Here is a 27,165-nt window from a genome sequence, read left to right on the forward strand (position 1 = left end):
CCTTAATTTAATTCGTGTGTGTGTGTGTGTGTGTGTCCAGTTTTTTTTCCCCCTTCCTTTAGCAAGTTTCTTGTTACATTCAGATTATTTGGAATTGCCTTTGAAGTATTGATTTTATCCTTCTCTATTTTTGGATTTAAGATTAATTTTAAGGTCTGGAATACAGTGGGTAGGGCACTTGCCTTGCACACAGCTGATCCAGGTTCAATGCCTACTCCCAAACAAAACCAAAATTTTTTTTTAAAGAAGATTGGGTTTAATCTTAAACCTTGATTAGAACAAAGACAACCGCTGGACTAGAGCTGTTACCGACTGGATTCCACGGGATGTCAAAAGACCGCGTGGCCGCCCACCTACCAGATGGTCAGACTTCTTCGTCAAGATCATGAACAATCGGTTTGAGGCCCTTCATGTTCCCGGAGCGAACAGATGCCATTGGGCTACACTAGCACGCGACAGGGACAAATGGAGACGTTACTGGCGCCCGCTCGAGCAAATCGACGACTAACGGAAAGTTAAGTGAAATGATTAAGTGAAGCATTTTGAAGGAGACAATTCTCTTGGGGGCATTAACTCAAGGAGACTCTTTGTCTCCCAGGGGTTATACAAAGAGATCACCCAGGGGCGGCAAGAATTGCATTTGTTTTCTCTTTCCCGAGCTACTAGTAAATATTAAACAGTTAAGTTTACTTCTTATTAATACTTGCAGTTATTTGGATAAACACAGCAAGAGATATAGATTTCCAAAACTCAGTTCTCTGGACTCTTGAGGGCAAAACTGCTGGACTTCTACTGTAAATCCCAGACTAGGTTCTCAGGCAGGTTTAGCTCTTCCTTCCCCACGGGGCTCCTGTCTCTTAAGTCGTAGCGGCTTGCATCAAGGCCGTTTATTTATGCTTTCTAGACTGTCCCATTTCCATGCCAGGGTAGCTTTGCTGCTTGCTCCAGGTCCATCCAGGTCACGTGATGGGACACCCCCCGCCCCCCACCTTTGTGGGTTGTTAGGGACTACAGCAACTGAAGCCTGAGTCAAGTGATCTGACGAATGCCCAGGAGTAGATATATTGTAGAGTCAACTCTGCAATATTAGGAGCACAGCATTAATGGTCTTTATGTGTTTAAGCAAAGACATGTTCTATAGCAAAATATGAAAAGGCTATAGGAGAAATAGAAAAGCAAGTCATTGACTACAAGTGCAAAGTTCAGAGTTACCAGAAAGTTACTAACCCTGACTTGGGGAATTGTGACAATGTGAAGCACAAAGGAAAGGTTAAACATAAACTCAGGGGATCAGGGGTGCTGGTAAGAGTACTGTAAGCTTCTCTGGGGGGAGGAAAAGAGGCAGTTCCCTGATGAAGCCTAAAACACCTAGGGTTAATATACAACAGCAGCAACAACAGAAGTAATACTAATAATTACATTTCTTTAAATCTTGGTATTAATGCAGCGCAGCTGTGTTTAGTAAAGGTGAATTGAGATACTTTCTCATGTCCTCGGTCTCCTGTTGTATTAACTCAATCAAGAAGCTTCGGTCAGGAAAACAGCCATCTAGAAAATTCTTCTGGACAAAGAACTTGTGCAGACGAAGCAGTCAGTTTCAGGACAGGAGCCAGAAGTACACAGGTGGTAGATGGGGTCGTGAACCTGTCTTCAAAGGGGAGGGAAGGGCAGCTCAAGAACAGTTTTGAGAGATGAGCAGAAAAATGTGCAGAAAAGTCGAACGGGAAAGAGAGGCTTGAGGGGCACTGGCCCTGGGGGACGGGAGTGTCAGGTTCCCTGTGAGCTGCAGCTGCTGCTGGGACACTTGGGGTGCGGCCACTAGGACTCTCGGGCCCCCCTCAGGGAAGCCCAGAGTCATCATCCTGCAGTCTTTGGAAGAGGCGGAGGCGACGCTGAGGGTAGGCCAGCTGGGGGTTCAAGTGGGAGACTTTGGACCACATTCGAGCCTGTCTCTGGCAGAATGGAATGGGGGTGGGGTGGGGTGGGGTTCAGTTTCTGTTTTCATTACAGATTTTTAGAAAATTCGATTCCATTTAGACTTTTTTCAGACCTCAGTGTGTTGATGAGGATAGTAATGAGTGATTTGAAGCCACGATCTGCAGTTTTGATTTTATTTTATTTTCAAATACTTTTTTCCCCTAATTTTCCCCTTTTACTTTATATAAACACTGTGGTTTACGAAGTTGTTCATGATGATTTGTTACAGGCATTCAACATTCCAACACCAATTCCACCACCATTAAACCTTACCTCCACCATTGTCTCCAATTTTCCCAACCAAACCTGCCCCCCTAGCAAGCCCTCAATAGTTTACTTCATATTGCTTGTTATAAATAATTTGCTAACATATTGATAAAAAATGTTTCCTTAGAAGAAAGTTAGTGAAGTTTGTTGTAACTCACAAAGCCACTAGGTCCTCGTATAAGAGGACCTAAGATGTTGTTACAGGTTAAGCCTTTTGTGTTTATATTTTGTTGACTGAGATTGGTTGCCTTCTGCATTACGTCCCATCCAGTCCTGTGTGCTACTACTTTTTTTTTTTAATCTGTTAAAGAGTTTGAGATGTTGCATGGTTGCATTCACTCAAAAAAGTCCCAAATGTTTAATTGGGTGATACAGCTGGAGTTGAATTTTTAACTGGGTGGTGGTTTTGGGGTTTGTACATGACTACTGGGGCTTCTGGAAATACTGAGAGATGGGGGGAGGTAGCCCATCCCCAATTCCATCAAAATCTGGAGATTTCAGTCACAAAACCCGCATACCTGAGTTATTCAGTACATTAATTTCTGGGTGAGGCTCATCCCTAGGAGAGGAGTCTGGCTGGGAGCATGGTGGTGATTGTGGAGTGCGGGAACTTTCAGCTGCCGGGGCTCTGTTTGGGCAGGTGCTGGGCTCGCCTGCACCTATCTGGGGTGCCCAGAGAACTCAGTCTGGCATGGGTGTCCAGAAGAGTCCTCTGCAACTTGTTGATCTCTTTGGAGGTTTATTTATGAGTCTGTGGATCATGGCTGGTAAATGAGCTTCCATGGCTCTGGAGGTGGTTCAGGGCGTGACTGCCAGGGCTCCAGAAGTACAAGGAGACAGGGAAAGGTAGCCCGTCCCGGAGATTTCAGTCGCAAAACAGTCTGCAGTTTTTGATGGACTGGGTATTATTATTGATTACAAACAAGATATTAACTTGGCCTCTAGACATGTATATGTTTATTTTGCATTAAACCACGTGGAGATGTGGTGTGTTATCCATGCAGCACTCAGCGGTTTTGATTTGTTGGTTTGGTTTGGAATCACACCTGGCAGTTTCTCAGGGGATCAAATGTGTGCGCAAAGCCTGTGCTCCGTCCCTGGGGGCCACTTCCCTGGCCCAGTCGAGTTCTGTTTTTCCAGCGGCCTCTTTGGAAAATGATGTAAAGACTTCTTAAAAATATGAAACAGAAAAGAAATTTCTGGGGCTGGAGTGATAGCACAGCAGGTAGGGCATTTGCCTTGCATGCAGCTGACCCGTGTTCGATTCCCACGAGCATCCCATATGGTACCCAGAACATCGCCGTGGCTAATTTCTGAGTGTATGAGCCGAGAGTTAGTAACCCCTGTGCATCGCTGGGTGTGACCCAGAAAGCAAAAAAAAAAAAAAAAAAAAGGAATTTCTGTATAATAGAACAATACTGCTCCGAGGCATTTCTCTGGAGGACTTGAAAACCCTAATCTGAAGAGGTATTTGCATCGGTTTATCAAGGCATTTTTCACAGTAATTGAAACACGGAATCAAGAATTTGTGGGGGATGGGGACTCAACAGGCCGAGTACAGGCTCTGCGTGTGAGAGGCCTGGGCTTGGTTCCTGGCACCACATGGTTCCTCCAGCCTAGAGTTGCAGTGGTCCCCAAACACAGAGCTGAGAAGAGCGCCGGAGTCCCACTGGGTGTGACCCAGGCACCAAAACCAAAACAGAAACATACATGCAAACTTTGTCGGGGCCAGAGCTATAGTACAGTGGGTAGGGCGTTCGCCTTACATGTGACCAACCACCGTTTGATCCCCAGCATCCCATATGATCCCCCGAGCACCGCCAGGAGTAATTTCTGTGTGCAGAGCCAAGAGTAACCTCTGAGCATTGCGGATGTGACCTGAAAAGCAAAAGCAAAACAAAACAAAACAAAAAAAAACTTTGTAGCTGTGTTGTTTCTCCTCCATGGGCTACTACTCAGCCTTTCAAGATGATTCAGACCAGGACTTTGGGGACAAAACTGAGTGGGACTTGGGGTGACGATACTCAGCGGTGAAAGGAAGTGCTGCTTTCACTACCATAGAACACGAATATGTCAAGTCAGCACACTGGGAGCCCGCAGCAGAGTGTACTGCCAGCTCAGTACGGATGGTGGCCTCAGTGCTGAGGGCTGGCTGCTGGGAGCGGGTGTGGGAAGAACCGGCTGAGTGGTCTTCGGGGCATGGATTATTAGTACTAGAACGTTGTGGTGGGAACAGTGATGCTTATAAGCACCTGGAGATAGAGAGTGCTATTCCTGAAATTCTGTAGCATTGTAAATGAGTGAAAGAAAAGAAAGAAAAGAAATGTTTCAAATGGTATATATGGACATTCACTGCAAAGGCAGTAGACAAAAATGTTTATTTATTTTTGGTTTGGGGGCCTTACCTGGTGGTGCTCAGAGCTCACTCCTGGCAGACTCAAGGCACCATATGCAGTGCCAGGGATCAAACCCAGGTTAGCCACGTGCAAGGCAGGGACCTTACCCACTGTACTATCTCTCTAGCCCCTAGACTAAAGTATTTAATTTTTTTTGTTTGTTTTTAAAAGGCAGTTTATGTCCAGCCAGGAAAATCTGGGGCAACAGTGTTATTTAAAGGGAATGGGTGGACAATCAGATCACCTTCTTTTGTGCCAGGATGAGACTCAGTGGTCGAGCACATGCCTTGCGTGCAGGAGGCTTTGGGTTCTGTCCCCGGCACCACAAGACAAAGCAACCCACTAGGGTTTAGACAGGAACTTTCCCGTGACTGAAGTATGCAGATGGTTTACTCGTGGATGTTTCTGTCAGACCGTCATTGCAGCACTGCCGAGCACTGTGTTCAGTTGCCAGCTAGTGCCCGTTGCTTCAGCGTGTCAGAGGTTTGCATCTTGGTGTGCCGAGGATCCTCTGTGCCACTGACCGAGCTCAGTGGAATCTGCTTATATGACCCTCAGCAGCTCCCACTGTCTCCCTCATGTTACCTGGGTACTTTTTTGTTTGTTTTGTTTCGAAGCCACACCTGGCGATGCTCCGGGGTTACTTCTGGCTCTGCATTCATGGATCATGCCTGGCAGTGCTCCGAGGACCCTAGGGGATGCTGGGAATCAAATCCGGGTCATTCACATGCAAGGCTAGTGCCCTACCCATTGTACCATCGTCTGGCCCCTGCCTGAGTAATATTCTTGTAAGAGGCACCTTGCTGCTTAGTCTCCCGGAAGTGAACATGGGAAAACCGTGACCTGAGAATCCACATCTACAGTACAACAGGTCAGGCACTTGCCAGCTTGTGGCTATTGACAGCCAGGAGCCTGATTCTAATCCCCAGCTCCACTGGGGTCCCCTAAGCACCCCCAGGGGTCACCCCTGAGCACAGAGCCAGGAATAACCCCCAGCTCCCAGGGCTGTGGGCCATTCGCCATCCCTTTCCCCGCCCCTCTCCAAAATGCCCACGATCTTTGAGCATTATCTTAACTTTTTAGTATTTTAGCTCAGAAAAAAAAATGCCTGACTCCGAATAGTGATTTACCAAAAATGATCTAGAGACATCAGACAGGGGAGTTGATGGGCTGGTACCACAGCATCATAGGTAGGGCACTCACCTTGCATGCAGCTGACCTGGGTTTGATCCCCACCACCCCAGATGATCCCCTGAGCACCGCCAAGAGTGCTGCCTGAGCACCAAGCCAGGAGTAAGTCCTGAGCTCCTCCGAGTTTGCCCTCCAGAGACAGAGGAAGTTGATGCCAACAGCCCATAGAGGTGCTCTGGAGGAAAGTTAGCACAGACTCAGCAGCGGGGATGTGGAAGATACTGCAGGAATGAAACCCCCGCAGGTGGAACCCCTGAGAACTAGCACCGTAGCACTGTCCTCCCATTGTTCATCGATTTTGCTCGAGCGGGCCCCATAACGTCTCCATTGTGAGACTTGTTGTTACTGTGTTTGGCATATAGAATATGCCATGGGGAGCTTGCCAGGTTCTGCTGTGCAGGCAAGATACTCTCGGTAGCTTGCCGTGCTCTCTGAGAGGAGCAGAGAAATCGAACCTGGGTCGACCGCGTGCAAGACAAATGCCCTACCTGCTGTGGAACCACTCAGGTGCCCTCAGCTGGGCCCCAAGCAGGTGAAGCTGGGGTGGGGGTGGGGAGGGTGTTGTTGCTGGACAGGAAGAAAGTAGTTTATGCTTGAGATGAGCTTCCCGCAGCTCTCGTCACCGAGTTCTGAAGTTCGTTTTGTTTTGGTTGAAGACTTAATTTCCTCTCTCCTCTCTTCCCCCCTTGCCAGAAATCCCCTGCAAAGAAGCTGAGCCATGCTATTAGCAAATCCTTGGGGTGCGTGCCCTCCCGAGAACCCCCGCACCCCATCTTTCCTGAGCAGCCGGAGAAGCCACTTGACCTTGCCAACATCATGTAAGTACAGATCCCGGCCCCGGCCTGCGCGTGGTTGTCCCCTCACACCAAGACCTGGCGCCTTCTGGGTGTTCCTTTGGCGGCAGGTGACACCCCCCAAGCCTTCAGCTCTGTGAATCTCTCTGAGCTCGTGAGCCTGAGGCCCAAGACCCGTGGGTGTTGCTCCGGGGCCTGGCTCTGACCACTTGGGCATTCACTGCCCAGCATTTCTTTCTTTCTGGCACTCAGTGGCAGCCCCAGTGCCCAGGACAGCATGAGGATCCGTTTAGTCACAGCTGTGAAGGCGGCGCCGTGCTCTGTGCATTGCGAGGAGGTCGGGGCACGTGAGGTTCTGCTCTATAAATAAGATGCGGGTTTATGTATTTTTAGTTCGTGTCAAATAAGTGAAAGCCGGGGCAGGGGAGGGGACAGATGGGTTAGAGAAATAAAGGAAGGAGGGAAAGTGAGGTGGCGAGGAAACGGTGAAAGTAGTCAAACCCTGGACTGAGTTTTGCGCTTTTTTTTTTGGCCTTTGTTTGTCTTGGTTCATGGATTTTGTTTCTGAGTCCCCAACAGTGCTCAGGAGCCACTCTGGGCTCTGTGGTTGGAGTTTTGTTCCCGGCAGGGCAGACCTCCTTGGGGCGAGCATGTGGTGCCGGGAACCGAATCCAAGGGTCCCACATGCATAGGCAGTGCTCAGCCCAGGCCCTCTAAATGGATTTTTCATGGTGGAGCATGGGGACACGTGGTGCCAGGGTTTGGACGCGGGGCCTCACTCCTGCTGGGCGCACTCACGCCCCCAGCCCCGCAGTGGCGGAGCCTTAGATCATTTCTGCTCATCGGGTGCCGGAAGCTTCGCTGTCAGCGTTGACGTGTGTGTTCTGATTGATCCCTGCCTCCTGGAAGGCTGTTTGACAAAATGAGTTCTCGGGGTTCTCAGCGTCTTTTATTTTTCCCCTGTGCGGTGATTTGGTGAAACAGAACATGCATCTGAATTAAAGATTCAGAGCACTCAGGCCTCTTCCCCTGCTCCCCGGCGCTCCGAGCAACTTCAGACCCACTGCAGGTGCCTCCATAGCCCTGAGTGACTGAGTGAACAGTCCTGAGCACTGTTTCTCTCTCTCTCCCCTCTCTCTCCTCTCTCCTCTCTCCTCTCTCCCCTCTTTCTGGTCCACACGTGGCCATGCTCAGGGGTCACTCCCGGCTCTGCACTCAGGAATCCCTCCTGGCGATCCTCGGGGGACCAGATGGGATGCCGGGGATGGAACCCGAGTGCCCTGCAAGGAGAGCGCCCTCCCCACTGTCCTATGGCTCGGGCCCCAGTGAGAAGTTTCTTGACTGATGTTGGGGTCGCTACGGGATCCTGTGTGGGGTGTGACAGCCCCCGCGCCTCCTTAACTTCTGGGAGGAACCGACTCAGTTGTTCACCATGACATCATTCCTTCCTAAGCCCGTCACCTTTGTGCCTGGAACCTGGAACCTGGTCGTGGTGGCAGTTGGCGGGGGCGTCAGGAGTCAGACACATCCGTGTGATCCGTGTGAGACACATGCCCCAGCCCCCTTGGCTCTCCTCCTCCGAGTGTGCTGACATGAGCTTCCTTTGTCTGAGGCCCCTCCCTCGTCTCCCACCCTCGCTTCTGAGATCTGTGTCATTCTTTCCTGTTTGATCCCAGTCCGAGCCGATGGCTCCGACCATCACCAGAGTCTCCTGAGCATCTAGTCGCATCTGGACCTGCAGGCTGGTGGCGGCTTTGATAGCAAACGGTTCTCCGGACACAGCTGGGCTGTGTGTGAGGGTTCTGGTGGCCCGCCTGTGCCGTCACAGTGTCCTTGGGTCTTGCGGCCATGCACCCGCCGCCCCCCATCCTTCCACGCCACTGAGCACTCACAGGCTGGCCCAACTTCCTTGAACTCTGTTTTTGGTTTGTTTGTTTCCTTATTGTTATTGGGTTTGTTGTTGTTGTTTCTGTGCTTTGGTCACACCGGTGTTGATCAGGACATTACTCCTGGCTCTGTGCTCAGGAATCACTTCTGACCGGGCTCAGGGACCCACGTGGGATGCCAGGAATCAAACCGAGGTCCACCATATGTGAGCAAGCCCTACCCACTGTACTGTCCCACCCAAAGTCCCTCTTGGGCATTTTATGTTCTTGACTTTCCTCTGTCTCCTGTTACTGCAGGCTGGAGCAATAGCACAGCGGGTAGGGCGTTTGCCTTGCAAGCGTCCAACATGGCTGACCCAAGTTCGATTCCTCTGCCCCTCTCGGAGAGCCCAGCAAACTACCGAGAGTATCTCGCCCGCATGCCAAAGCCTGGCAAGCTACCTGTGACGTATTCGATATGCCAAAAAACAGTAAAACAAGTCTCACTATTTGTTGTGAGACGTTACTGGTGCCCGCTCGAGCAAATCGATGAACAATGGGAGGACAGTGCTACAGTGCTAGAATGCCTGTTACTGCATTTCACTCCATAATCTTCGAAGATTGTATGCCACTTCCTTCCTTCCTTTCTTCCTTCCTTCCTTCTCTGAGTCGTTTTTAAGCTGCCCCTTTGTCTTTTCTTTTTAAAGAAAAGTTTGCCCCCGTGTTTCTCAGCCGTGTTTCTCTTCCTACCTGGTTTCCTTCCTGGGACTCCCCACCCTGCCCATTGGCCCACTAGTCTCATGCCCACGCCTCCTCTTTCTGCAGTTTTTACCTGAAGTTCGTGTGGAATATCCTGGGGGCCCAGAGGGGACCATGTAGTCCCCAGTTGGGAAATGCTGGGTTAGATTCCAGGTGTCAGGGGGACAGGGCCACAAGCTTCCCCCTGTGTGGGCCACACCGTGATCACCCCCAGCAGTCTGCTCTCCACCCATCACCCACAATTCATCTCTTCTGTGCAGTCCCTCTCCCTTGCTCCCCGTGTCCCTCCCGGTAACCACTGTTTTGTTCTGACAACACAGAGAGTTTGTTTTGTCCGTTTGTTCTAACACACGGGAATGAAATGCTTTGTCGTTCTTCACCTGACTGATTTCACTGCGCACACATGTCTTTTATTCATCTGGAATAGATTTTTGTACATGATGTGAAGCAGCTGATCTCATTCTCTGTCTCTTTGCATTTGAGTAAATAACTTACCTTGGGCGCATTTGTAGATATTCTGTCGTTTCCTGGTCCCCTGCAGTGCCACATCCCCATCAGGCATCTGCACGGAGGCTTGGGCGGGCGGCCCGTGGCCTTTCGGTTAGACAGTCTCTGCTCCAGTGCTGTGCTCCCTGAATTACTCAGAGGGATTGAGTCACCCTTTTCGGGGGGAAATCTGGCCTATTCTTTACCCTTTGCTCTTTCATATAAATTTTTAAAATCATCTTCATGAGTCCCTCTTGAAATTGTGTTGTATTTTGATGGAAGACTCATTGATTCTAAAGTTCAAATTTGGGGAGAATTTATGTCTTTACACTACTGAGGCTTCCATGAATGAGCTGTGTTTCCATTTATTTAAGTTTTATGTTTTATGCCGTTCAGTAAAGTCGCATGATTCTTTGCTTCAGAAAGATCGCGCGCGTGTGTGTTTGTACATTAATTTTTTGTGTTATTATTGGTACTTTGTGTGTTTGGGGGACAAGCCTAGCTGTGCTCAGGGGTCACTCCCAGCTCTGTGTTTAGGGATCGCTCCTGGCAGTGATTATACGTGGTGCCAAGGATTGATTTGGGGTAGCATCATGCAAGGCAAGTGCCTTATCCCTTTTACTGTCTCTCTGACTCCCCCCAAATGGTGCTTTTTTCCTACAGGGTTTTTTTTTTTAAGGTATGATTTCTATGAAATAAACAGCATGCACTTTAAGTGATGTATTTTTATCGGATGAGTCTTGGCAAGTATATACAGTTGTATAAATGGTGGCTTATTTTGAATCTTGGTAGTTGTTGGTGTATGAAAATGCAAATATTTTAGTATTTTAGTTCACTGTACCATCTTGCTTGTTCATTATTTCTATAATTTTCACTCAGGTTCTTGGGATTTTATGTAAATAATTATATCATCTGCAAATAAAGGTAGTATTTTTCTTACCTCTCACTCCTTGTACTTTTAAATATTAATCACGTTTTTAATTTGGGTCTTACTATTCTGGGTAGGACCTCCAGTGGAGTATTGAAGCAGCTTAGTAGATATTTCTGTGTCACTTCTGGTCTCAAAGGGATTGCTTCAGCTTCCAGCGTTCCCTCTCGGCCTCCCAAAAGCAGAGGCGTTCACCTTGTATGGTTTTGATGTCAGTTTTATAGAAATGGTTTATCAAGTAAAAAGAGGATCCTTTCCATTCCTGATTGAGAGGACTTTATTTTTGCCTTGAATTGTCAAAATTGTCTTTCTGCATTAAGACGATTGGTAGAATTTATCATGGTGCTGAATTACATTATTTTTTTAGTTTAAAAAAAAATGTTCCTGGGGGCTGGAGCAGTAGCACAGCGGGTAGGGCGTCTGCCTTGTATGCGGCCAGCCCTGGTTCAATTCCTAGCATCCCATATGGTCCTCTGAGCACCGCCAGGGATAATTCCTGAGTGCAGAGCCAGGAGTAACCCCTGTGCATGGCCAGGTGTGACTCAAAAAGCAAAAAAAAAAAAAAAGTTCCTGTGTGGGGCCCACACCTGGTATCTCAGGGGCTGTGTGGCCCTGGGCATCGAAGCCAGAGCTTCACACATGGACGGCGCACTCCACACTCACCTGATATTCCTGCAGCAGACACAAGTTGATCTTTTCAGTACAAGTTCACCTTTCCAAAAGACTGGCTGCTCAATTGCAGTATTCGTATTCTGATTAGATCTAGATTTGTCCTGTGATTTCCCTTGATTTTCTTGTCGTTAAGACAAACTTTGCAGAGTTTTCCCATCCTTTTTTGTTTTTCTTTGTGGTCACAGCCAGCTCTGTGTTGAACCCATGCTTCCCGAATGCAAAGCATGCACGCTAGGCCTGGCCCTCAAGTTTGTAATCGCTCAACATTGAAGAGCATTCTCTTTTCTTTATATATATATATATATATATATATATATATATATATATATATATGTAAGGTAAAGGCCCTCCCGTTGATCATCGATTTGCTCTAGCGGGCCCAGTAACGTCTCCATTGGAGACTTTGTTGTTACTGTGTCTGGCATAACGAATACGTCACGGGGAGCTTGCCAGGCTCTGCTGTGCGGGCGAGATACTCTCGGTAGCTTGCCGGGCTCTCTGAGAGGAGCGGAGGAATCGAACTCGGGTCGGCCATGTTGGCTGCGTGCAAGGCAAACGCCCTACCGCTGTGCTATATATATATATTTGCTTTTTGGGTTACACCCAGCGATGCACAGGGGTTACTCCTGGCTCATGTACTCAGAAATTACTCCTGGCGGTGCTCAGGGGACCATATGGGATGCTGGGGATCGAACCTGGGTCGACTGCGTGCAAGGCAAACACCCTGCCTGCTGTGCTATCACTCCAGTCCCCCCTTTATATATTTTTTAAGAGCTTGATTAAGATTAGAATTATTTGCTATTTAAGTTTTTGGTAAAATTTGCTGATGAATCTATCTCTAAAGTCTTTCTGGGGAGATTTTTTTTCTTGCACGCATGTGTGTGTATGTGTGTGAATGGGAAGATCAATCTTCAATTTCATTGTTTAAAAGAAAGGTATACTGGGATCTCTGGTGGTGGGAAATGGGCACTGGTGGAGGGATGGGTATTTGATCATTGTATAATTGATTCCCAAGCACAAAATTTGTAAGTCTACAACTGTACCTCATGGTATCTCACTAATAAAAATTTTTTAAAAAAGAAAGGTATAACTGCTTTCATTTTTTTTTTCTTTTTGAATCACCTTGGGACCTTTTATCAATTCATTCCACAGACACTTTCAAAGTGTTGGGCCCAGAGTGTCCGATACTTTGGTGGGCTCATTTCCCCTTTTCACTCCTATTTTATGTTTATGGCTTTTGAGACTCTTTGAAAAATGTTGCCAGAGGTTCATCACTCTTGGACTTTAAGAAAACCTACTTTGGGTTGTGATTATTCTTTTAATGTATGCATGATATTTTAAAGTTTCCTTTCATTCCACCCTCATATTTATGGTTTATTTTGTTACCCTTTCTTACTACACTCTTTCTAACTCAGGATATTTTTTTCCCCTAATACAAACATTTAAGGCTTTCCATTTCTGCTATTTCTACCTGAGTTGGCCCAGGCTTTGTTGTTGTTTAGTACCATCTCAAACTAGCCCGGGGTTCAGTGGAAGAGCTTGTGTTCCACACATGTGAGGCACTAGGTTTAATTCCTGGCCATACACACACACACATTTTTTTTCCTTAGCTCCATTCTGATATATTTAAGAGGTATACATTCTCAATTTTCAAACACATGAAGGTTCCTAGTTGTCTCGAAAGTTATTACTTTCTGGGGCTGGAGTGATAGTACAATGGGTAGGGCATTTGCCTTGCACACGACCAACCCGGGTTCGATCCCCAGCATCCCATATGGTCCCCTGAAGCACTGCCAGGAGTAATTCCTGAGTACAAAGCCAGGAGTAACCCCTGTGCATCGCCAGGTGTGACCCAAAAAGCAAGAAAAAAAAAAAAGAAAAGAAAAAGAAAGTTATTACTTTCTAATTTAATTTTATTCTAATCTAAAAAATGAAGTTAAATTGGATCATCCATGTTGTTCAGTTCTTTCAACATTGTTGAGATATGATAATGATTTTGTATTTGATCAAGTTTTTGTCATGTTTCAGCTAAGCTTGAGAACAGGCTTCTCCTTGGGTGGAGAATTCGAGTGACAAGAGGTCTCAGTGAGCACGCACGGACTGCTCTGATGAAGATATATATCTCGGGGTCATGTCTTCTGATCCTTGAATTACTAATTACAATGATGTATTCCAATAAGAAGCAAATTTCTGTTTTGTTTTGGGGGGTGTGCCCCCAAACGGTGAGAGTTGAGTCAGCCCCTAACTTGGCTTTTACCACCTCCGTTTGTTGGATTTCATTTGTTTCTCTGGGGGCCACACGTGGCAGTGGGAAGGGAGTGGCAGGCCGAAAGCGGCAAAGACGTGTCCTTGTGTCGTGACTTTGCTTCCTAAGTGACGTGTCTCTTCCCTCACAGCTCCGCCCAAGCTGAGGTGTAGAGTCACCTGGGAGCCGGGGCAGATGAGGAATTTCAGACGATGGTAGATTGGTCACGTGTGCCACTGTCTTTAGCTCTGCCATAAACGATCTAGAACTCATGCTCGTTATTTAAGTATCTGCTAATCTAAATCGTCGTTTAGCCATGAAAGCAGCCAGCCAGCCACTCAGCAGAAGGCCTGTTGGCGTCCCTGTTTGATTGATTCCAGTGAAACTTTGAGCAATCAATAACTTGTGTTTTGATGTGCTCAGTTATTTTTAGTGTCCTTTCAATGTTGTTTCTTTTTCTTACATAGTTTTTTCCCCTACGTTTACCACATACCAGTTCCCAAATTTGACTGATACCAGAGCCACTCAGTTTTAACAAGTATAGCTTATTAGGTTATTTCCATCTGGGGACAGCTGAATCAGTGTTCTGGGGATGACTGGAACCTGCCTTTTGAAAAAGTTCCCTTTCAGATCATTTCAGAACTGCTTGAGAAGATAAGAGATTTTATTTTGTTTTATTCGGGGAACTGATTTTATTTTTATTGTGAGATACACGGTCATAAAGCTGTTTACGACTGAGTTTCAGTCATCCAGTGTTCCAGATATGTGTCCCTTCACCAGTGTACGTTTCCTGCCCGTTTCCCTCCCACCGCCCACCCCCCAGCCTGCCTCTATGGCAGACTCTTTTCTTCTCTCTCTCATAAGAGATTTTAGCTATAAACAACAAGCTAAGAATTTAGTGTTAAACATCCAAAATGCAAAGAGTTCAACTAAATGCACATTTACGAATAATTTTTAATTTTTTTTAACTTTTTTAACTGAGATTTTTACTGTTTTCCGGGAGCTGGAATTTTTACTGTTTTCCAGCTCCCGGAACCGCATGGCTGAATTCGCGGTCGCGCGACATCTTATTATGACATCTTATTATCTCATTCCTACTTTGGACAAACTGGCAGGCTACCGAATGTAGCTTGCCCACACGGCAGTGCTGGCAAACTCCCCGTGGCGTACCCAATATGCCAAATACCAGTAACAATGATGGGTCTCATTCTCCTAAAGAGCCTTGAATATAATCTCAGGGCTAGGATGAAAGAGACGTTACTGGGGCCTGCTTGAGGCACTCGACGAATAACAGGATGATTTGTGATTTTGTGATTTTACTGTTTTACTGAGATTTTAACTGTTTTAATTGTTGCTTGTTTGTTTGCTTAAATTTTTTTTTTTTGATTTTTTGGGTCACACCCAGCGATGCACAGGAGTTACTTCTGGTTCATGCACTCAGGAATCTCTCCTGACAGTGCTCGAGGGACCATATGGGATGCTGGGAATCGAACCTGGGTCTGCCGCGTGCAAGGCAAACGCTCTACCCGCTGTGCTATAGCCCCTATTTAAAATTTTTTTTTCTTTTTGGGTCACACCCGGCGATGCTCAGGGGTTACTCCTGGCTCATGCACTCAGGAACCACTCCTGGCGGTGCTCAGGGGACCATATGGGATGCTGGGAATCGAACCTGTGTCGGCCATGTTGGCTGCGTGCAAGGCAAACGCCCTACCCGCTGTGCTCCAGCCCCCCCTATTTTAAATTGTTTTAAACTGAGATCTTTTGTTTTGTTTTGTTTTGTTTGGAGGCCATACCCAGCAGTGCTCATGGCTTCCTCCCGGCTCTGGGTTCAGGAACTACTCCTATGGGTGCCAGGAATAAACATGGGCTAGCCGCAGGCGAGACAAACACCTTAGCCACTGTACTATCACTTTAGTCCCCTTAATGAGTTTTTTACTGTTTTTGGTTTGGGGTCCACACCCAGCTATACTCAGGACTTACCTTTGGCTCTCTGCTTAGGGATCACTCCTGGCGGGCTCAAAGGGCCGTATGGGTACCGGGGATTGAACCTAGGTTGGTTGCTTGCTGCAAGGCAAACGCCCTCCCTGCTGTACTGTCACTCTGGCCCCTTACTGAGATTCTTAATTATCCAGTCATCCAGCAGGTACTAAGAACCTCCAGATACTATGTAAGTTGCAAAGAAGATTAACACAGTATTGACTTTCAGGCAAACAGTGAGAGTGAAGACTGAGTTTTGTAAGATTCAGCCCCATCATCAGCTGTCTTCTTAGGAAAGGGCTATAGGGTTAGCTAAGAATGAAAAAATTGTGAGAAGTGAGCTGCTGTTGGGACTAATGATGGCTCTTTTGCTTGTAGAGATGGAGGTAACTCCTACCTACATCTGAATGCTTGAAGTCAGCAAAATATTCTACTTAGGATCACAGTTATTTTGATCACTGTTTTGTCTTTTTAGAAAGGCCCCTTTTAAGGGAAAGAATAGACTCTTTTCTTGCACACTACAAGCCTTAACACATTTTATGTATTTTTGTTTAATCTGAGTTCTCTTTTCCTTGTTAAATTGAGCAATCTTTTGACGAGCGCCAGCCCAACTAGCCAACGCCCCTCCCAACAGGTCTGTACCTGCTTCTGCGTGCCCCCTCCCCACCCAGAACCATGCCCCTCAACACCAGCCACCGGGACCCCGTTTTGGAGGGCACCTGCCTTCACTTCCACCACCAGTGCCAGCCCAACTAACCACCACCCCTCCCAACAGGTCTCTGGCCCAGCATCCGGACTGGCTGGGGGTGTGGCCTCCACCGTGGGGACGTGGCCTCCTCAGAAGTGGGCGTGGCCTTCTGTGAGGCTGGCCGAGGCTAACGCAGCCACTCCTAGCACCCTCCACTCACATCCCAGTCTTCATCACCTACTTCTGTGGAAAACACTCTGGCCGCCTCAAACACAATAGGACAATAAACCACCGGCCTACTCCCATTCCAACAAAAGACCAGTGTATGCAAGAAGCTGTACGAGCCCAATATAAAAGACCAATGCTTCCTCCAATGCTTCACTAGATGCCTGTCATCACTTAATCACTTAACTTCCCGTTAGTCATCGATTTGCTCGAGCGGGCGCCAGTAACTTCTCCATTTGTCCCGGTCGCGTGCTAGTGTAGCCCAATGGCATCTGTTCGCTCTGGGAACATGAAGAGCCTCAAACCGATCATTTATGATCTTGACAAAGAAGTCTGACCATATGGAAGGTGGGCGGCCACGCGGTCTTTTGACATCCCGTGGAATCCAGTCAGTAACAGCTCTAGTCCAGCGGTCATCTTTAAATCTCATTATGTGACCAGCCCATCTGATTTTTGACACCTTGGCAAATGAGACAGCGTCCCTGATTCTTGATCGTTGACAGATGTCGGAACTCCGGATTTTTTCTCTCATTTGAGTGAAACGTGATATTCCAAGCATAGCTCTTTCTATTCTTCTTTGGGAGACCTGAATAGCGTTCTCATCCTGTTTGCGTAGGGCCCAGGTCTCTGAGGCATATGTTAATGCAGGAAGAACAGTGGAATCAAAGAGATGTGCCCAGAGCTGGAGGTTCTTCGTCCTCTTAGCTATTTCTTCGACGTTCTTGAAGGCGTTCCAAGCCGCTCTCTTCCTCCTGCGCAGCTCGGGTGCCAGGTCATTTGTCATATTGACTTCTCGACCTAGGTACACATAGCTGTTGCATTCGGAGATGGTCGTTCCATTGAGAGCAAATGGGGCGTCAGGAACGAGGCTGTTTCTCATAAACATTGTCTTTGTAAGATTCAGCTGTAGTCCTACCTTTCCACACTCACGGTCAAAGTTGGCCAGCATTTGTGCCGCTTGGCTGATGTTTGGTGTTATTAAAACAATGTCATCAGCAAAGCGGAGGTGGTGTAATTGCCGACCATCTATCTTCACTCCCATTCCTTCCCATTCTAGTCGTCGCATGATGCTCTCAAGGGTGGCACTGAAGAGTTTCGGTGAAATGGTATCACCCTGCCGCACCCCTCTCTTGACATCAACGATCACTTCTTTGTAGAATGGTGAGATCCTGGTAGTGAATCCGCAATACAGCTCACGGAGGATCTTGATGTATTGGGCTTGAATGCCCTGATTGGCTAGGGCTTCAATGACCACTTCCATCTTAACAGAATCAAAGGCCTTCTTTAAATCAATGAACGTTAAACAGAGTGGCATCTTGAACTCCTGAGAAACCTCAATGAGTTTGGTTATTGTGTGGACATGGTCGATGGTGCTGAATCCTTTGCAGAACCCAGCTTGCTCGCATGGTTGTCCTTCATCCTTCATCTAGTGTTCTGCCAATCCTATTTAGGATGACTCGAGTGAACAACTTGTAGATGACAGACAATAGGCAGATAGGGCGATAGTTGCCAATGTCATGGATGTCTCCCTTCTTGAACAGTAGTACGGTCCTGCTGGTTTTCCATTGGGACGGAACCTTGCATTCAGACAGGTAGCGAGTGAAGAGCCGAGCCAGTGTATTGATGAGTACTGATGGCAGGTTCTTCAGGTGTTCAGGTCTGACCTTGTCTGGGCCGGGTGCTGTTTGTTTCTTTACCGACGAAATGGCGTGTCGGATTTCGGAAGGGAGAACGTTGGGAACAACATATCCATCCTGTGGAATTTGGTATATCGGCAAGTGGACATGGCTGTCGAAGAGATTTGAGTAGAAGTCATGGATAATCTTCTCCATTGCCGTTCTGGAGGATGTGATGGATCCATCAGGACGTCGGAGGGCAGTCATCTTGGTCTTGTAGTTGGCGAAGGACAGGCGGGCGTAACGCATACTTTTCCCGGCTTCTGCTGCATCTACCAGTACTTCTGCTCTTCTCTCTTTGAGGTCTTCCTTGATCGCATCTCTGCACTGCTTTGCGAGCTTGGATGTTAGCTTGCGGTTGCCTGAGGCATGCGCCAAACCACGCTGGCGAATTAGCTCAAGAGTTTTCGAAGACAGGCGTTTTTTTGTGGCTAACTCTCTCTTGGCGTTCCTCGCACATTCATGGAGGTGCTGAACCAGTCGATCGTATTCCTCGTCAATGTTGTCAACAATGGCATCTTCCCATGTTGCCGCAATAGTGCCAAAGAGTTCCCAGTTGGTGGTCGTTCTGGAAGTTCTCTTTTTGAACTTTGCAGCCCTTTCTCCCCTCTCTGTGAAGTAGAATTTTGCACGAAGGAGACGGTGGTCCAATCCCGTTCGAAATTTTGGAACAACAGCGACATTGGTCAGGCAAAACCTTCAATTGAATATGATGTGGTCTATTTCATTGTGGAATCGTCCACTGGGAGACTCCCATGTCCAACGTTTAGATTCTGCCTTCTGGAACTGTGAGTTACCATGGATGGTCTTGGTCGACATGATGAACTCAGACAGTCTCTCACCCTGTTCATTCCATTCTAGGCCATGGGTCCCGATGTGAAGTTCTTCAGCTGATCTTCTCGGTCCTATCTTGGCATTAAAATCACCCACGATGATCTTATAGAAGGTGTGGTCTTCTTTATAGAACTTCTCCAGCTCCATGTAGAACTTCTCAATTTCTCCTTCATCATAATTGGATGTTGGTGCGTAGACAACGAAGATAGAAACTGCAGGCAGTGAGCCACATCTATTCAAATGTAAATGTCCGATTCGGGTTGTTAGGCATTCGAATGAATCAATGCTCTTGGCCAAGTTTGTGTTGACAAGGACACCCGCCTCCGACACTTCTTTTATCGCATGTTCCGAGGAACAATTCTTCTCCAGTGTCGAAAACGGCATGGTGAGATTCGTGCCTTCTTGTCTCGGTCAGACCAATGATGTTGTACTTGATCATTCACGCTTGTGCCATCAGGTCCTCAATGGATGCATCTGATGCTAGCGTATGTGCATTGAAAGTACAGATGATCATTTTTGTCTTCCTTCATTGTGGCAGCCTAGGTCGGCCTTGAAATTTTGTCGGCCTCTCCTTTCTCATCCTTCTCAGTGCTGCCATGTCGGTGAAGCCTTCAGGGTCAGGTGAATGAGACCAGTTGTAGTTACTGGTTTTGGCATATCGAATACACAGCGGATAGCTTGCCAGGCTCTTCCGTGAGGGCGGAATACTCTCGGTAGCTTGCCAGTCTTTCCGAGAGGGATAGAGGCTTTTGGGGCGACCTCTAATCACCCTTGTAGGTGTTACCATATTTGAACCCTATCAAATATGGTACGACAATATTTATGCCTGTCATAAACCACAGAATAATGTCTGATAGGAAGGACATATTCTAGAAGGGGAGAAGGGTGACCACCATCGACCGACCTTATTCAGAATTCTTTCCCACAATAAGAGGGAACAGTGCTAGTGAACTTGAAAGTTTTACCTCTATACAACCATCACAACATGAGGAAACCGTGCAAATCTCCACTACGAGGAGAGGACGAAGAAAAGAGTCCTGAATCCTCAACAGGGGTTACCCACAAATATGATCTCTCCGATAAAGAATTCCGAGATGAAATGCTGAGGATCTTCGAGGAACTCAAAGAATCAATGGAGCGGACATCCAGAAAATTAAAGGAAGAAATGAAAGAAACAGTGGAACGGATAGCCGAGAAAATGCAGGAAAAAATGAGAGCAGAAATAAGAAAGCTACAAAAAGAAGTGTCACAAATAAAGGGTTCAGTAGATGAAATTAAAAACTCAGTGGGTGCCCTCAGCAGTAGAATGACTACAGCTGGAGATAGAATTAGTGAGCTTGAAGATGAGCAGCAGGAATCGAACAGGCAACAACAAACAATGGGAAAAAACCTCAAAACAGCTCTAAGGCGAATCAGAGAACTAGGGGATGACTCCAAGAGGAACAACATTAGAATCATCGGAGTACCAGAAGGACAGGGAGGCAACTCCAATGAAAAAGCGACAGTTAAAGAAACCATTGCTGAAAATTTCAAAGAGTTAGAGAATGCAGGCATCAGATCCAAGGAGCCAGAAGGGTGCCCGCTGAAAGAGACCCTAATAAAAGCACTCCAAGGCATATCATAGTCAGAATGATGGATGCCGTGGATAGAGACACAATACTGCAAGCAGCAAGGTCAAAGAAGGAAATCACATATAAAGGAGCACCTCTTAGATTTACAGCAGACCTATCAAAGGAGACCCTCCATGCCCAAAGACAATGGTGGGATATAGTGAAAAAAAAAACTCAATGAAATGAACGCCTCACCAAGAATACTTTATCCAGCTAAACTCTCACTCAAACTCAATGGAACAATACACCATTTTATAGATAAACAACAGCTCAGGAACTTCATAGACTCAAAACCAAATCTAAAAGAAGGACTAAAAGCGCTCCTGTAATTCGAGAAGGAAAACACCCATAAGCACAACAAACCCTAACAGAAAGACAGCACAAAACCCCATGACAATAATCTCTCTCAATGTCAGTGGTTTAAATGCACCAATCAAGAGACAAAGAGTGTAAAAATGGATCCAGAATCTGAAACCAACATTCTGCTGCCTACAAGAAACTCATCTGACCAGTCAGAGCAAACACAGACTCAAAGTTAAAGGACGGAAAACAATTCTGCAAGGAAACAACTCCCTCAAAAAAGCTGGGATGGCCATACTAGTATCAGAACCACAAATACAGTATGAGTTCAATGCTACCCTATCTGAAATGTTTTTTCTTCTATAAAGATAAGGAGCATACAATATGAGTTTCACTAGGACAACCCTCAAGAATTATCTTTTCTCGTGGAGTTCAACCAGTACTTTATATATCCTTGATATCAACCCCTTGTCAGATGTGTATTCGGCGAATATCCTTTCCCATTCTGTAGACTGTCTTTGTATTTTGGTCACTGTTTCTTTTGAGGTGCACAAGCTTCTTAGTTTAAGAAAGTCCCATTTATCTATCTCTGTTTTCACTTGCTCGGCCAGTGGCGTGACATCGGCAATGAAATGAACAGAAACTTTCTCAAAGAAGAAATTCGAATGGCAAAAAAAACACATGAGAAAATGCTCTACATCATTAATTATCAGGGAGATGCAGATCAAAACCACAATGAGATACCATCTCACACCTCAGAGACTGGCCCACATCCAAAAGAACAAAAGCAACCGATGCTGGCGTGGATGTGGCGAGAAAGGGATACTCCTTCACTGTTGGTGGGAATGCTGACTAGTTCAGCTCTTTTGGAAAACAGTATGGACGATTCTCAAAAAATTAGAAATTGAGCTCCCATTTGACCCAGCGATACCACTCCTGGGAATATATTCCAGAGAGGCAAAAATGTATAGTTGAAGTGATTATCTGCACTTGTTTGTTCATTGCAGCACTCTTTACAATAGCCAGAATCTGGAAAAAACCTGAATGCCCAAGAACAGATGACTGGTTAAAGAAACTTTGGTACATATACACAATGAAGTACTATGTAGCTGTTAGAAAAGATGAAGTCATCAAATTTACATACAAGTGGTACTACATGGAAAGTATCATGCTAAGAGAAATGAGTCAGAAAGAGAGGGATAGACATAGAAAGATTGCATTCATCTGGGGGATATAAAGTAACAAAATAGGAGATTAAAACCCAAGAATAGCCGAGATCAGTACCAGGAGGATTACTCCATAGCTTAGAGGCCAGCTGGGCATTCTAGGGGAAAGAACAGCTCAGATAGAGAAGGGAGCACCAAATAAAGGGTGTTTGGAGGATCCTCCCAGGAGGGAAGATGCATGCTGAAAGTAGACTATGGACTGAACATGATTGCCACTCATTGTCTCTTTTGCAAACCACAACACCCAAAAGGAGAGAGAGAACAAAAGGGAATGCCATGCCACAGAGGCAGGGTGGGATGGGGGGGTTGGGTGTAGGAGGGATACTGGGATCCATGGTGGTGGAAAATGGGCACTGGTGGAGGGATGGGTATTTGATCATTGTATAATCGAAACCCAAGCACAAAAATTTGTAAATCTACAACTGTACCTCATGGTGTTTCACTAATAAAAAAGAAAAGAATTATCTTTTCTCTACATTACAATGTGTTTGATTCATTTTGGTATCTTTTTTGTTTGCCAAAGTATGCATAGTTCAAAGCCCTTTGTTGAATGTTTAAGGAATGCAGAATCATCTTTTAAGCAGAGACTTAAAAACAACACTGTTTTTCTTTTTGTTTGGGGGACATACCCAGCAGTGCTCATAAGTTACTCCTGGCTCAGCCCTCCAAAAATCACTCCTGGTGGGCTGGAGATCAAATGGGATGCCTGGATCAAACCCAGGCAGGCTGCGTGCTGAAGCAAACACCCTACTCACTCAACTCTCTTTCCAGCCCCATGAGAACACCACTGTTCCAGGGAACCAGAGAAATAGCACAGGGGAGACGAAGCATGAGTGGCCAACTCCTATTCAGTCTCTTAAGTCACATCGTCCCCTGAGCACCTCTGGTGTGGCCGCAGAGTGCCCCAAGGACCTGAGCAGCACTGTGTTCTCAGATCCTTACAGTGTTCTCAGATCCTTACATTGAACCACCAGCCCTGTTTGCTGAAAATTGCTGGGAAGGGTCCCCAGGTCACCTGTGGTAAAGTCCCTGAAAATGTACCTACATAACTGAGTTTGTCAAAGGGGTGAGGGTAGAGATACAGAAGAGGACCTTGGTGGAAGGCTGCTGGTAATGAGTGTGGCATTGGAATATTATATGCCAGAAACATTTTTTTACCACTAGTAACAATGTTGTAACTCAGTGTTGTAACAATGTAACTCACAATGGTACCTAAATAAAAATTGGAAGAAATAAAAGTAGGACACATTGGAAAAAAATGGAGCAATCTTTTGTGAAGTATGCTGTAATTTTTCTAAATTTATACATATCTCGTGTGTGTGTGTGTGTGTTTCCAAATTCTTGTGCCATACCTGGAAATACTTAGGGCCCACTCCTGGCTCTGTGCTTAGGGATACCTCTTGGGGAAGCCTCATGAAGTACCAGGGACAGAACCAGTGTTGGCTGCATGCAAGGAAAGTGCCCAAGTTCCTGTGCTACCCTCTGACCCTTTCTTTGTAATCTTATTGAAGTTTTTTCCCTTGGTTTTGGGGGCCACACCCAGAGGTACTAAGAACTTACTCCTGGCAAGGCTCAGGGGACCAAACCCCAAGATCAAACCCAGGTCAGCCATATGCAAGGCATATGCCCTCCTCGCTGTACAGTCGCTCTACAGTTTTCAGTACAAAGATCAAATCGGTTCACTTTTTTCTCTCATGGCTTCTATTTCATTTTAAATTAATATTCTTCTCCAGTTAAAAATAACTCTGTCTGCAAATATGTTTGCACTTATTGTGTTATTTTCCTTTTTCTCAGATATGATAAGAATTTAAGTTTGTTTGTTTTCCAAAATCGGACAACTATTTCTCCCACCTCCGTTCTTCGCCCCCGTGGATTTTGTAAGGCAGGAAGAGTCCTTCTGCCGTCCTCTTAGCAATAAACACTCTGCAGCTTGAGGAAGGATGGACCGCAGCTCCATGCGTTTCTTGCCCGGATGGTGTGTGCCCGGTTCTGGCGGGTCAGAAGCCTTTGCGTGGAGGATGCTCGCTTAGTGCGCGTGGGAGCAGGAGGCCTCATGGCACAGGAGCAGCTACCCCAGATGCACACGTCACCCAGAACTGATGAAAGCACAACTTGCAGGAGTTGTCACTTTTAAAACAATCACTTCCTACTGAAATAGGGAGTGGCACAGGTGGGAAAGAAGCCAGCGAGGGGGTGTTCCAAGGTGGTGGGAGGGGCTTTGGGGGCAATGCCAGCCAGGCTGTGATAGAGGAAAGTTTGCAGGCACATAACAGAAGTCTTCGATGTCACCTTTCCCACAGGCCCAGAAATGAAGTTATGATGTCATGGAGGGGTCAGGGAGATAGCACAGATAGTACCCTCCATTCTGTCCCTGAGAACACGTGCCCCCCAAGTGTAGTTCTGGAGGCCTGGAGCATGACCCTCAGTTTCCTGAGCACTATTTGGGAGCCCCCCCACCCCCACCATAAACACTGGAAATTGGAACTAGAATTGAAACAAGGTATGAGATAAAGGCTATTTTAATTTTAGTCGCTTATTCTTTATTATTGACACAGTGTAGAGATTTAGAATTTTTTATCATCTAATTAAGATGGTTGGGCTGGAGTGATAGTACATCGGGAAGGGTGTTTGCCTTGCATGTGGCAGACCCGGGTTCGATCCCCAGCATCCCATATGGTCCCCCAAGCACCGCCAGGGGTAATTCCTGAGTGCAGAGCCAGGAGTAGCCCCTGAGCATTGCCGGGTGTGATCCCCCCAAAAAAATAATTACAGTAATATGGTTGTAGTGTTTTATTAATATGGTTACAGTAAGATGGTTACAGTTATTTATGAGGTTGATGTACATGGTTACTGCGCCTTCACGAGCACCAAAGCACCCAGTGTCCTTCACCCTTACCTTACTCTCCTTTCCACTCCCCTCCATTGTTTGGTAATCTGAGTTTTGTAATCCAGGGCCAGGATTTAGTCAGTATTCTCTGTTCCCTTGTTTTGAGTAAGATCGTCAGGTATTTGTTCTTCTCTCTCCAACTTAATGTCTTTTAACATGTAGCCTCCAGTTGCATTCAGGTTGCAGCCAACTGCACAATTTCATCTTTTCTACTGCTGTATGATTTTCCACCATGTGTTTTCACACTGCAACTTTATCCATTCACCTGTTGTTGGGCATTTCAGTTGTTTTCCGTATCTTGGTATCGTGCACATGTATTTCTTCAAATTAATGTTTCAGAGTTTTGGTGGTAAATGCCAAGAAGTGGACTCACTGGGTCATAAGGGAATTTTATTCTTGTGTTTCTGTGGAATTTCCATAGCGCTTTCAGAGGGTCAGAACCAGATAGATTCTCACCAACAGTGATAGTGTTCACTGTATCCTTGTTCATCCACACCACTCACACTTTCCAGCTGTTAGAGATGTGCCATGCCTATTGTTTTGATTTGCATTTCCCTGGTAGTAAGTGATGGAGAGCACTGTTTCCTGTGCCCGCCGGCCATCTGCGTGTCTTCCTCGGGAAGCATTTATTCCTCTCTAAATCTTTGCAAAACTCAGAGTTACTGAATGTTAATATCTTCACCCAAAAAAAAAAATAGATGGAAGATATGATGGAAGAAAAAGTAAATTTAAAATCAGAAGAGCCGTTTGCTTTTATGAACATAGTGGTAATAACTGCTTATCTAACTATCTCAGAATATCATTTCAGAAGAACATCTCTGAAAGAGCGCCTATGAGGTTAGGATGCTTCACAGTGAAACATTGCCCTCAAAATTGGGGGTGAGGGAGTTAGTACAGAAGGTAAGACACTTGCCTTGAGCGTGGCCGTCCCTCGCTTGATCCCTGTCATTGCATATAGCCCCAGGAGTGATCCCTAAATCCAGCTGGGTGTGGCCCAACCGTTTCCACCCAATCTCCGCCCCCCCCCATAATAATAATTGCAGCACAGACATGAAATGTGCAAAGACTGGGATGCTGCCTGTTGCCCCACTAAGTTCCCATTGCCTTAAATAATGTCTGGTGCACGGTGGGCGCTAGCAGAGCTTTGAAAGGATGCTCAGCACTACCAGCGTTTATGTAAACACGCAGCTGCCCCGCCCCGCCCCCTTTCTGTGTTTTCCTGTAGAAAATAACGTCATGTACTTGGACAGTACCCAAAGCTTCCACTAGGTGTCAGGCGTGCTTCCCTGATCGGGTCATCGTGGTCCTTTCCTGGTGAGTTGGGAGTCTTGAGTCAACAAGGTTTTTCAAGTAAATCTCAAGGCTTGTGCTCAAAACAAAACCCAGTGCACTTATCAACACTCGAGCAGCACCAGCCTAATTTCAAGCAATTTGCTGTTATTTAGGGTCTAATTATCTAACCATATAGTACTTAGACCTAATTTGTTTAATTAGTGGTTAATCATCGTTACATTTCAGTTTATGGTTATTTATTTCTAAGTGAGAGAAAAACTTCCTGATGCTGCCTCCTTGTATTTATTCCTCTGATTTCTAGCAAAGGAGACTGTGCAGGGACACTCCTGGGATTAATTAATTGTAAATGGGTTGGCAGGCCCTGGGCCCCAGGCCGTATATACATCCAGACTGTCTCGGGACGCTTTTAATATTTTTAAGTGGCGGAAGAGCAATGAGAAGAATAATTATCTCGGAAAATAGGCTCCACCTTATGGAAGTCATACGAAATTCCCATTTCCCTAACCCTCTGTAAAGGTTTGGTGGCTCAGTGACGCTGATCTGTGGATATCAGTGGCAGCTGATGGCACTGTATGGTGTGCGGGGCTGAAAATGTGTGTTCCGTCTCTTCGCAGGAAAAGTTCACCAGGGGCTGGAGCGATACCACAGCGGTAGGGCATTTGCCTTGCACGCAGCCGACTTGGCCAACCCAGGTTCGATTCCTTCACCCCTCTCGGAGAGCCCGGCAAGCTACCGAGTATCTCACCCACACGGCAGAGCCTGGCAAGCTATCCGTGACATATTTGATATGCCAAACACAGTAACAAGTGTCACAATGGAAACGTTACTGGGTCTGCTCGAGCAAATTGATGAACAACGGGAGGACAGTG

At 46.4% G+C, this 27,165-nt stretch overlaps 1 protein-coding gene across 1 annotated transcript in view; it reads left to right on the top strand.

Moving 5' to 3' along the window:
- DTNB (dystrobrevin beta) overlaps positions 1-27,165 on the top strand; it is a 236,117-nt gene that overhangs the window by 123,103 nt on the left and 85,849 nt on the right. Inside the window, exon 9 of the mRNA XM_056124619.1 lies at positions 6,525-6,649. Coding sequence (XP_055980594.1) covers positions 6,525-6,649 — 125 coding nt within the window. The remainder of the gene's footprint in view (positions 1-6,524; positions 6,650-27,165) is intronic.

The sequence above is a fragment of the Sorex fumeus genome, unplaced genomic scaffold (assembly GCF_029834395.1).
Source record: "Sorex fumeus unplaced genomic scaffold, SorFum_2.1 ptg000006l, whole genome shotgun sequence".
Classification (NCBI taxonomy): domain Eukaryota; kingdom Metazoa; phylum Chordata; class Mammalia; order Eulipotyphla; family Soricidae; genus Sorex; species Sorex fumeus.